The sequence below is a fragment of the Mobula birostris genome, chromosome 15, assembly GCF_030028105.1.
Source record: "Mobula birostris isolate sMobBir1 chromosome 15, sMobBir1.hap1, whole genome shotgun sequence".
NCBI classification, from domain to species: domain Eukaryota; kingdom Metazoa; phylum Chordata; class Chondrichthyes; order Myliobatiformes; family Myliobatidae; genus Mobula; species Mobula birostris.
In genome coordinates, this window is record NC_092384.1 from 28506440 (window position 1) to 28519096 (window position 12657).

Below are 12657 nucleotides of genomic sequence, written 5' to 3' on the forward strand. Positions count from 1 at the left end.
TGCTCATTGAATCACAGTGTACCTCATGAATATTTTGCTTTAAGAGCCGCACCTAACTAGAATGTGGCTTGATAGGCATTCCCTATGTGACAGGCTGAGTTTGATCATTCTGTAAAGTGAAGCTAAATGGCTCTCAGTGGGTGAATGCAGAGTGTGACGTGTCATTTGGGTTCTGCACATCAGGAATATTTCAGGGTCATTCTCCGGTCCAGATAATTTAGCTAAACTCTGCAGGACAGCCAGTGAGGATGGTACGGAAAACATTAATCTGTCTGGATTGGCAGGAAAAAGTCAACCAGCATTCCCATTGCATATTACTGTTCCAGCTGCTGCCATGAAGCCAGTTGGAATTACAGTCCCCAGTTAAAGGCCACCTGTCTCATAGCATGAATTAATGCCTTAGCAGATAAAGGTTAAAAGAAGTAAATTGGAAATATAGATTAACCGAGGCTAAGTTTCTATTTTTTACCTCATAGGGTGGAATAATTCTGTGCGACGGACATTGCAGCAACAGATTCGCAAAATACACCACAATTATTCTAAACACAGGTGCTCTGCAAGGTTGTGTCCTCATCTCCCGACTCTACTCCCTGCACACTCATGACTGCGTGCACAGATTTTTGCTCTAACTCTTTGTACAAATTTACAGAGGATGCCACCACAATGGGCAGTTTTCTCAAATAACAATGAATTGAAATACTGGAATGTAAGAATACAGGAAGGAGATAGAGAGCTTAGGAACATGGTGTCATGACAACACCCTTTCCCAAATGTCAACAAAACGAAAGAGCTGGTTTTTGACTTCAGGATGGGGGACAATGCCCTTGCTCGTCTTCATTAACTGTGCTGAGGTTTGAAAGGGTTGAGAGGTTCATGTTCCAAAGTGCAGACATCATCAGTAGCCTGTTCTGGTGCAACCACATGTGCATCGTGGCCAGGGAAGCTCACCAACATTTCTACTTCCTCAGAAGGGGAAAGAAATCTGGCACATCTCCATTGACCCTTACCAGTTTCCATGATACGCTGTAGAAACAATCTTATCAGATTCATACCGTAATGGTTTAGTGTGGCGACTACTCTGATTGTGACTGCAGGAACCTGCTCAGCACATCGTGGAACCCAGCCTCCCTTCCGAAGACTGTCTACACTTTTTGCTGCCTCAGTAAAGCAGCCAGCATTTTCAAAGATCTCGCTCACCTTGGATGTTCTCTGTTCTCCCCTCTGCCATTGGGCAGAAGATACAAAAGCCTTAAAACATGTCACAGGCTCTGCTATTATAAAACTGTGAAATAATTCCCTAGTATGATGCATTGAACTCTTGACCTCATATTCTACCTTGTTGTAATCGTGCACCTTATTGTTCATCTGCACTGCAATTTCTCTGTGAGTGGAACACTTTATTTTGCATTGTTATTGCTTTACTTTGTTTTATCTCAATGTACTGCAATGATTTGATCTGAATGAACAGTATGCAAGACAAGGCTTTTCACTCCATCATGGTACGGGTACGTGACAATAATAAATCAATTTCACTTCCAAGTTAAAAGCTGCAGTGATTTTAACATCCTCATTTCTGAATCCCAGTCAACTCCAACCAAAGCCACTAGCTGAGGAAAGAAATGCTTTAGAACTTTACGTTCCATGTTGTAGCCGTCAGTCTTGGCACTTGGTTTATCTGAGAAGCTATCTCAGCAATAAGTGAGCACGTGGCCAAGTGGTTAAGGCATTGGACTAGTGATCTGAAGGCCGTGAGTTTGAGACCCAGCCGAGGCAACATGTTGTGTCCTTGAGGAAGGCACTTAATCACACATTGCTCTGCGACGATGCTGGTGCCAAGCTGTATGGGTCCTAATGCCCTTCCCTTGGACAACATTGGTGTCATGGAGAGGGGAGACTTGCAGCATGGGCAACTGCTGGTCTTCCACACAAGCTTGCCCAGGCCTGTGCCCTGGAGAGTGAAGACTTTCCAGACGCAGATCCATGGTCTCGCAAGACTAACGGATGCCTTTACTTTACTTTATCTCAGCAATTAAACAAGAGAGATCCTACACTGTGTGCTGACAATTAAGGAATGGTATAAACTTAATTATAATTACATTGTTTGAGTAGGGTTTGCATCTTTAGGGAGTGGATTAGTGCTGGTACAGGTCACTTAGAAATTTACTGTATAAATATGTAAGTGATCATATGGGATTAACAAAGGAATGAATAAGATCCCAATTCAGGTGTAACTGCCCCTCTGCTTAGTTTCTCCCAGATGTGGCTTGCAATGAGCGGACTTCCGGATAGGCTGCAGTGATACCTGGCTTTGTGAACTTCAGTTCTGAATGCTGTTTGCTTGCTTTTATTGTTTGCACCATTTTTTTCCTCTCTCTGCACACTGGGTGTTTGACGGTCTTCTTTTCTTTTTAATGGTTCTGTTGGGTTTCTTTGTTTCGTGACTGCCTGAAGAGACAAATCTCAAGGTTTTATAAATCTCAATGTACTTTGAAATTTTGACTGCATAAAGGAGAGGTGGGTTTCATATGATAGTGCCTGCTCACACTTGTCTGTTATATGACCTATTATAAGATTATCAAGCTGAACCAACTTTTAAAAATTAAAATGATTAATTACTTTGAGAAATTGTCGACTGCTTTAGCAATTGCACTATTGAAGGCATATGGTTTACAAATATATTTATTTGTGTGAATTAATAAAAATGTTATGCGTATTGGAAATTGAAAGACAATGGCGTCATATGAGAAATCCGGTGTATGCCATGAGTATAGACAGAGTGCGAGGTATTACATGCTCTCTTCAAACGCTCTCAGACTTGCTGTGCATTTTCAGCATCTTCTGTTGCTTCCACACTTTTTTATTTGCTATCCAAATCTTGTATTTGAATCTCATTAAACCTGACTTTGCTGTTTCTTTAAAATTTAAATTTATTAATTATCAGCAGGGAGAAGGTACAGGAGCCTAAAGACACATACGCAACATTTTAGGAACAGATTCTTTCCTCCCTGCCATCAGATTTCTGAACAATGAACCAACCCTTGAACAACATCTTGCCATTTTTGCAGTCCTTATTTAACTTATATTTCTTATGTAATTTATAGTTTTTTATGTATGCTGTGTGCTGCTGCAAGGTTCATGACATATGTCAGTGATATTAAACCTGATTCTGATTCTAATCTGCCACTATTTCTCCCTGCAGGTACATTGAACGGAAAGCTTTCTTGGATAGAGTTGATCACCGGCAGTTTGAGCTGGAACGTGACATCCGGCTGAGCAACATGAAGCCATAACTTTAATCTTGCAGCCAAAAGTCATTTGCTTAATGTAAATCTGCATCCAAAATACTCCTCATCAATTCTGAGTACAGCAGCAGCCAGTGATATGTGGCTGCCCCTCAAGAACTGTAAGCAATGTCTGGCCTCTACTTTCCTGTGAATTCCATTGTAGTTTTTTATTGTCAACTTTCTATTGAAGATAAATGTTTTTTTAAATAATGATTGGTAGTTGGCTAATAGTATCAAAATGTCTTATTTAATCTGGTTCAATGAGGTGACAAAAATCATTGGATGTTTTAGAACTTCCTGCTTGACTGGACTTGCATTGATGTTATTTGGTGACACCACTCTTGTTCAACAGGACAAAGTAATTATTTGTACTTCAGTTGTTTCTATTTGTTTTTGATATCTGCAGTCTTAATCATGAATGTTGCTGATGTGTTTACACAATTAAAATGAAAATTAATATCACCACATGAGTCATTATCTTCCCTAGCTCTATTGAAAATTGGTAATGGTCGATTTTAATTTCATACCATACTCAACAGTTGTGTCCTTTAAAATACCAATTGAACTTCTAGATGAGAAATTGAAAATAAGAGTGTAAACTAAAGTCTATTTTTTGGTCTGGTTTGTGTTTTTTTAAAGATTACTAATTGAACTGCTGGTAAACAATTCCATGTCTCACACTTTTAATTACTTTGTGGTTGTTTAATAATATCAAGAGATACTTGTTCATTGAGTTGACAACGCTGGTGTCGGGCCTTTCCTAGTGGGTATTGAAAATGTGCTGGAATAGATCAGCCTGAATTATGGGCAATATTAAGCAGTTTTCATTGGCTGAAATAGCTGCAGTTGCAAAGAACACCAGGCCCCATCAGCAATTTAAACTCATGACAATTGCTTGATTAAATTTCCAACATGAGTAATAGGTGTATTTAAAGGGCATCTTGACAAGTTAAAGAGGGAGAAAATAGATGAAGAAATTGTCAACAGGAGTGAGCTTGAATTAGCTGGGAAGTGATGTGAGCATAGTCCAATTGGTCTCTTTGTGCTGGAAAATTTACCAAAGATTCTTTTGAAGATGTTGTTCCTTTCCACGCCTTGTACTGCATCAGGTAGCAACCTTGCAGTTTCTTTAGCAATTGTCTGTTTTTTTTACAAGGTGTGGTTGCTAGCTCAATACTGAGCCCGCACAGATGGAAAGCATACTAGGAGCCAGCTGGATTTGAACCTGGGACCCCTTGCCTCGAAGTCCAGTGCAGATGCCACTACACCACCAGCAAGCAACTCTTTTGAATAACCTGAGAGTTAACCCAGTTAGTTATCATGGATATAGGACATAAGATGCAAGAATGTGACTATCCCTGAGATTCCCTCTGTGGGAACTGCTCTGCCTGAAACAAGGGATTATTCAGAGGGCAGATGCATTCCAGAGAGCAGTTTAGGATTTAGACACAGAAATAAAGCTAATGTTTCAAGTTCAAGTCCCTTTGTCAGAGCAGAGCAGAAATTCAAAATTGGCATTCTAGAAAGAGAAGTGACAGTGAATTTAATAGGAAAGTAAAATCAGAAACACACAGATGCTGGAAACACAGAAAATAAGGAAGCATCTGTGGAAAGACAAGCAAGTGCAGTTTCAGGTTAAAGGCACTTCAGCAGAGTTGTTGCTATCATAATATCTTGACTTTAGTACTGTGACTTAAGTGACATGTTTGTTTTGAGTCAGCTGGTTGTGGTTTCAAGCCACACCTGATCACCTAGCCCAGCTTGACAATGCGGCATCAGAGACATTCATCATTTGAGACATTTCCCCTTGGATGAAGTTTCAGATTAATGCACTTTCCATCTACTCTGACCCGAATAGATTTCCTTAACTAGGCTGAATACATGATTCAGAGAGAAGACCAGCCGTCTCATCAGCCGCGGTAAACGTGGATTGTCGGTATGATACAAAATGCAAGAAAGAGATTAAAAGTACATACTGGTGAAGCAATGCTTATATCTCATGTTTAATCAAAACTCCCCCCTGCCTTCTCCCCATGTAGTGAGTTTCTCACTCATGTCCTTAGGAGAGAAAAGTACATGCTTTCCCAAGGCTTTGGTTAGTCACTATTAACCAAAATCTTAAGGGGAACAAACAAATATAAACTGGCAGCAAGAACACGTCAGAGACTGGATTTCTATGACAAATTTTATTTTTATATCTAAGAAGGACATCGAAATTGTCAAAAGTGTCCAGTTGATTCACTGACTAAAGTTCCAACAACAGTAAAACTTGCCACTGTCAGGTCAAAGAAGCCCATTAGATTTGAACCCCACTGATCGCCATACACAGTCTCTTGTTTGTAACACCAGCACTGTGGTGCATAGCCTCTACAAGATTTGCTGAACAACTTGCCAATGATTGTCAATGGTACCTCCCAGCCCGGTGTCCTCTATCACCTGAGTAGGCAGGTGGCACGTGGGAATGCCATTAGATCCCAAATTTCCTCCAATAAACTGTCAATTTTCCAAGAAGCTCTGTGGAAGTACAGACAATGCATTGACTAGAGCTGGCAACTGCCTTCCTGAGGTATACTGGGGATAAGGAACAAATATAAACTGGCAGCATTCAGCACCATAATTCCCTTCAGGCTTGACAAGAAGCTCAGAGACCTCAGCCTTCACCCTGCCTTGTGTAGCTGGATCCTGGACTTACTGTCAGATCACCGGCAGTTGGTAAGAATGGGCTCCCTCACCTCTGCTCCTTTGACCCTCAACACAGGAGCCCCTCAGGGCTGTGGACTAAGCCCCCTTCTTTACTCTCTGTATACCCATGACTGTGTGGCCAACCACAGCTCCAATCTGCTAATTAAATTTGCTGACAACACTACACTGATTGGCCTAATCTCAAATAATAGTGAGGCAGCCTATAGAGAGGAAGTCACCACCATGACACAGTGGTGTCAAGAAAACAACCTCTCCCTCAATGTCGCAAAAACGAAGAAGCTGGTTGTGGGCTACAGGAGGAATGGAGACAGGCTCACCCCTATTGACATCAATGGATCTGAGGTTGAGAGGCTGAACAGCTTTAAATTCCTCTGCATAAACATCACTGAGGTTTTCACATGGTCTGTACATACCAACTGTGTGGTAAAAAAGGGACAATAGTGCCTCTTTCACCTCAGACGGTTGATGAAGTTTGGTATGGGTCCCCAAATACCAAGGACCTTCTACAGGGGCACAGTTGAGAGCATCCTGACTGGCTGCATCACTGCCTGGTATGGGAACTGTACTTCCCTCAATCGCCAGACTCGACAGAGAGTGGTGCGGACAGCCCAGCGCATCTGTAGATGTGAACTTCCCACTATTCAAGACATTTACAAAGACGTTGTGTAAAAAGAGCCCAAAGGATCACTGGGGACCCGAGTCACCCCAACCACAAACGGATCCAGCTGCTACCATCTGGGAAATGGTACCACAGCATAAAATCCAGGACCAACAGGCTCTGGGACAGCTTCTTCCACCAGGCCATCAGACTTGCTTTAACTCATGCTGACACAATTGTATTTCTATGTTATGTTGACTATCCTGTTGTATGTACCATTTACTATAAATTGCACATTGCACATTTAGACAGAGACATAATGTAAAGATTTTTTACTCATGTACATGAAAGATATAAGTAATAAAGTCAATTCAATTCAACTAGCGCAGGTAGAGAAGCAAGAACCATACAGTTAATGTCTGACCTGCTTAGTATCTCTTGCATTTTCCATTTATATCAACTGCAGTTTCTGTTTCTGGCACAATCAAATTCATTCCCTGGCCTTCATGATGTAAGATTTTATCTTTATATCACTGTCACCACTCATTAGAGTTTGGATATCTGACCTGTAAGTTACCGTAATTTCAGATTGATTGTAGAAAACATAAAATGAATGCACTTTCATATTGGTGGCTATCAGACCTAAAATAAAGCTAGGATAAGATGATATTTCATAGGATTTCACAACTAATAGGAACTATCTTTTAAAAATGATGAGGTTCATCATCACTCTGGACAAAGCTGCCTGCTCGATTGGCATCCCAAACACAAGCCAAGGCATTCATTCTCTCTACCAGGAGCACCCCATAGCTACCACCACTAAATGCCAATGCTCTAACAACAACACCTACTAAATCCTAAGAATCTTTATATTAAGAAGGACTAGCATTGTGATAGCTATAGAACAGCATTATGCTGCTGGTTCTCCTTCAAGTTATGCACCATCAGAGCTTAGGGATACATCACTGGTTGTTCTGCATTGCTGGGTCTGAATCCTGGAACTGTCTGCCCAGCAGTCCTATGGGAGTAACTTCACCAAAAGGATCACTTCCTACAAAGTTTTCAAGGGCAAATAGCCTAGGCTTTAAATTATGACTTTGCAGTAACTCCCACATCCTGTTAAAACGAATAAATTAAGAAAAATAGAAATTTACAGGCTGCAAATTGCATTCAACATGCAGTAGAATGAATTGAAAGTCTTATTTTGGCATACACTGCAAGTATTCAGGGTTGAATGATTAAGACATTAGAAATCTACAACTTAAAAACATTACTGCCAGCAATTTTCTAAATGGAGAGAAATGTAGAGGGATTTGGGAGTCCTTGTGCATGATCCCCTAAAGGTTAATTTGCAGGTTGAGTCTGTGGTGAGGAACTCAAATGCGATGTTAGCATTCATTTCAAGAGGACTAGAAAATAAAAGCAAGGATGTAACGCTGAGGCTTTGTACAGCTCTGGTGAGGCCTCACCTGGAGTATTATGAGCAGTTTTGGGCCCCTTATCTTAGAATGGATGTGCTGAAACTGGAAGTTTCAAAGGAAGTTCACGAAAATGATTCCAGGATAAAACAGCTTATCATATGAAGAGTGTTTGATGGCTTTGGGCCTGTATTCACTGAAAGTCAGAATGAGGGGTGACCTAATTTAAACCTATCAAATGGTGAAAAGCCTTGATAGCGTGTATGTGGAGAGGATGGTGAGAGTGTCTTAAGACTATAGGATACAGCCTCAGAATAGAGGGGTGTCCTTTTAGAACAGAGATGTGGAGGGATGTCTTTAGCCAGAGAGTGGTGAATCTGTGGAATTCATTGCCACAGGCAGCTGTGGAGGCCAAGTCTTTATGTATATTTAAGGCAGAGGTTGCTGGATTCTTGATTGGTCAGGGCATGAAGGAATATAAGGGGGAAGACAGGAGAATGGGGCTGAGAGGAAAAATGGATCAGCCATGGTGAAATGGCAGAGCAGACTTGATGGGCTCAATGGCTTAATTCTCATGGGAACCCAGGGCTTGCCTGTAGATGTGATACCGGGAGGCCACGTGTGGTTGGTACCAGGACCTCATTATAATGAATCATGGGTACAAAAAGTTCCCTTCACTACTGATTGCTTCTCTGCCAGTTTAACAGTAATAAAGGCTGGAAATTGAGATCCAATGGACTTTCACAACAAAAAGGGTAATTTTTTGGGCTAAAACTAAATGTGCTTATATGTGTTAGAATTTATTCACCAAGAGGGAAATTTTAATTTCATGTGGATTTCAACAGGAACATTTACAGTCCATAAGCAACTGAATGGCATTATTTTGCAAAGTCAATAAAAGTCTGTGTATGGAGTATGATGAAGTGTGATTCTTAGAAATTTGATTGCACTTGAAGGCAAGGATAGCGGGGAAGAGTTCCTGAGTGTGACAATTTGTGCTGAAACCTCATTCTAGTGGATCCAGCCAATTCTATCTTTGCTTTTCATTTGCTATTTGACTGGGTCAGGGGGAGACTAAGGATCAGCCTTTATTTTAGGTCATTTGAAGATAGCCAGCTCCTTCTAAAGTGGAAGTTGACTCTGGCTGAGGTATACAGGGAATCTGAAAATGTGGTTACAAGTCTGAAGAATGCACACAGGTTCTTTGGTGCCGTGCAGAAGACCAGATCCACGTGCTCTACATTTTGGTTACTTAAGTGCCTTTTTAACTCCAGAAAAGTGAGCACAGTGCCAATGAATCTCCAGACTGAGGCACAGGTTATAACCGTAACGCTTTTATTTCTGTTTCGATGAGAGAACTTGCAAGAAGAGAGGAGTGCTTAACCAAGTTTCCCTTGCTTCAGAACATGCTTCATGCTGTGTGGATGACTGAACATCAACTACAACCAGAAGTGTAACTACTGATGAAAAATTCACAACTCAACCAGGGTTATCATTTTCTTTGCTAGCAGCTATTTGTTTTTGGTCGCAACAAGAAACTAGCTTAAATATGTTATCTATCCCAAATGTACCCATTATATCTTCTCTGGTTTCTGGCATGCCATGCAATTTTACCTTACTTTTTCCATGACAGCTAAACTAGTGAGCAAATACACACAACATATTAAAATTAACGCATGTTACAGTAAATGTTTTAGTACTAGTTAAACAAGGAAAGTAAATAATAGGATATCATTCAAGAGCAGCTGTTAACAGTGGTTAATACTCAGGAATACACTGTTGTGCAGTTGAGGCTACATTGCATTGTGGGATTGCTTTACTGTTCAGCTACTGGGTCAGGTGAATTTGCATCAAGTTATCTTAATGAGTTAGCACTTCCCGTAGAGAACCATGGGTTCTCAAGAGGAACCTATAGTGGATACATTAATATTTTTATCCAGTCTCAAGAAGAAGCACTCATTAACTTTAGCATGTCTTACTAACATGTAATTTTTTTTAAAAATCTGATTAATATTCAAACAGACATGTATTAATATATGGTTGATGCACATTATAACCAGTTCATAATTTTTATCCAAATCAAGTAAAAGAATTAATAGCCCTATAGTAAATTCCTCTATAGCATTAGAAGCATGAAATGAATATAAAGAGAGCAATTACAGTTAGATTGTATTTATCATGGATTAACACAAGAACCATGGGTATTTAGCATCTTGAGCCTGTCTGTCATTCAGTGATATTTTAGCTAATTTATGACAAGACTCTTGCACTGTATTAACTTTCTATCTCTTGGTATCTTTGATTAACAGCTACTCTAAAAAGTTTCAGCCTTTAAAATTGATAGTTTCTGCGATGTCAGTTTCTGTTCTAGCGAGTGAAATTTTGGTATATTCTTTCTTTGTAATTTAACCTTTAGAGTCCTCTAGTAAACAAGTAAACCACACCCCCTCAGTATTCTTCCAAAGTTGTGGTACTCGGGACTGCTTTGTGTGACCTAATCAGGATTTATACAGCTACAGTATTAGCATTCTCTACTTCTAACAATACAGGAGTTGTACAGAACAGAGACTGAGTCTTGGACACATCACATTCATATCAACTATTTTGCCTTTCTAAACTAATCCCATTTGTCTGCATTAGGTCTGTATCCTTCTATGCCTTACCTATCTAGATGCCTCTTAAACAGAGTGATTGCATCTGACTCCATCACCTCCTCTGGAAGAGAGTCAGGATATCAACCAGGCTCTGTCACAAGGGGGCGCTGGGAAGGGACCCAAATGCAAGACACAGACACTGAAGTACAAGGAACAGGACTTGACTAGAGTAGGGACGAGACAGGATACAGACAAGGAGCAGGGACAAGAATGCAGACTTGGGCTTGGACCCCGAGCCAGAGACTGGACAAGGACTCAGAACCTGGGTCTTGCTTCAGGCTGGGGACTCAGAATCAGGCATGGACATGACATGACAGCAGGACTGGAGGCTGGGGTCTTGAGGCTTGAGGCTTGGAGACGGGCTTGGGGTCTTGAGGCTTGAAGCTTGGAGACGGGCTTGGGGTCGAGGCTTGAGGCTTGGAGACGGGCTTGGGGTCTTGAGGCTTGAGGCTTGGAGACGGGCTTGGGGGCTTGAGGCTTGGAGATGGGCTTGGGGTCGAGGCTTGAGGCTTGGAGACGGGCTTGGGGTCTTGAGGCTTGTGGCTTGGAGACGGGCTTGGGGTCTTGAGGCTTGAGGCTTGAAGACGGACTTGGGGGCTTGAGGCTTGGAGACAGGCTTGGGGTCTTGGTCAAGAGTCTAGGGTACTTCGAGGCTTGGGTATGGACTCCGAGCCAGAGACTGGGCAAGGACCCAGAATGTGGGTCTCGGGCTTGGGTTCCAGAACTAGGTGAGGACAAGACAAGGCTACAGGACTGTACATGGCTTTTGTGAGGAACTCCTGGGTAGGGCAAGACACAAGGACAGGTAAAGGCACATGGACAGGACTCGGATAGGACTGGACGAGGGCCTTCAGGAGCACAGAGCCTTGGACTAGAAGAGACAGGAGCACGGAACACAGAGCCGGGACCCCTCCTTGGGAACAGGACGTAGGGTCCAGACTCACACACAGAACGCTGAACATGAAGAGACAGATCTCAACACAAGGTGGTGGCAAACAGCTGGACCCACCTAGCGAAGGCGAGGACACAGAGAGACAATTCCACACAACAAAAGACAGTTCCTAATCTTGACCTAACAAGGCTCCGGTCTTGCTCCGGCGGTAAAACTTCAGCGATACAGGCGGAGTATCCAGGCTAGGTGAGCAGGCAGAGAATCCGTGAGGGGGGAAAGTCAAGGAAGGGAACAGAACAGTCCAGCAGGGAATCCATGGTTTGCAGAGGTATTTATGTCTCAGCCCCAAAACGAGAAACATGTGCCCACAACAGAAACTGGGGAAAACCAGAAACCCCAGAACAAGGAACCATGGACGAGACCGTGAACCGGAACACGGACTTCACGGACCGGACTATGACAGGCTCTGGTTTAAAAAAAACTTTCTACTTTCTAACCCTTCTCCCTCTCACCTTAAAGTTGTGCCCTCTTGTTTTTGATATTCCCACCACAGGTGAAAACAATCCTGGCTCTCTACCCTCTGTGTGCCTCGCATATTTTTATATACATTTATCAATTCACCCTTGAACCTCCTTCGCTCTAGAGAAAACAAGCCCAGATTATCAAATCTTTTCTTATAATTAAAGTCCTCCAATCCGGACAAGGTCCTTGTGAGCCTCCTCTGTATCTTCTCCAGCACAATTACATCCATCCTGTAGTCTGGTGACCAGAACCGCACACAATACTCCAACTGCAGCCTCACCAGTTTTCTGCTAAGTTGCAGCATGATGTCACAGCTTTTATATTCAGTGCCCTGGCCTGCAAAGGCAAACGTGAATATGCCGTCTTCATACCACGTCACCACATCTGTTCATGTTGCCACTTTCAGGAATCAATAGACTTGAATTCCAACTGTGATCTTCTATTGTGCACTTTTTTCACCTATTTCTTTTAAAACCATACCCTACAAGCACATTGTTCTGGAGATATTTCACTCTTTGCTAATATTATTTTGTTCCTCCTTGTTATTTTTCACACAGGAATTTTGATGAGCTCTGTAGTTGAGTTC

General features: G+C 41.9%; 1 protein-coding gene across 1 annotated transcript in view; it reads left to right on the forward strand.

Annotated features, from left to right (window-relative positions):
- cfdp1 (craniofacial development protein 1) overlaps window positions 1-3746 on the forward strand; it is a 229138-nt gene extending 225392 nt beyond the window's left edge. Inside the window, exon 7 of the mRNA XM_072279520.1 lies at window positions 3200-3746. Coding sequence (XP_072135621.1) covers window positions 3200-3290 — 91 coding nt within the window. The 3' untranslated portion in view covers window positions 3291-3746. The remainder of the gene's footprint in view (window positions 1-3199) is intronic.
- Window positions 3747-12657: the final 8911 nt, after the last annotated feature.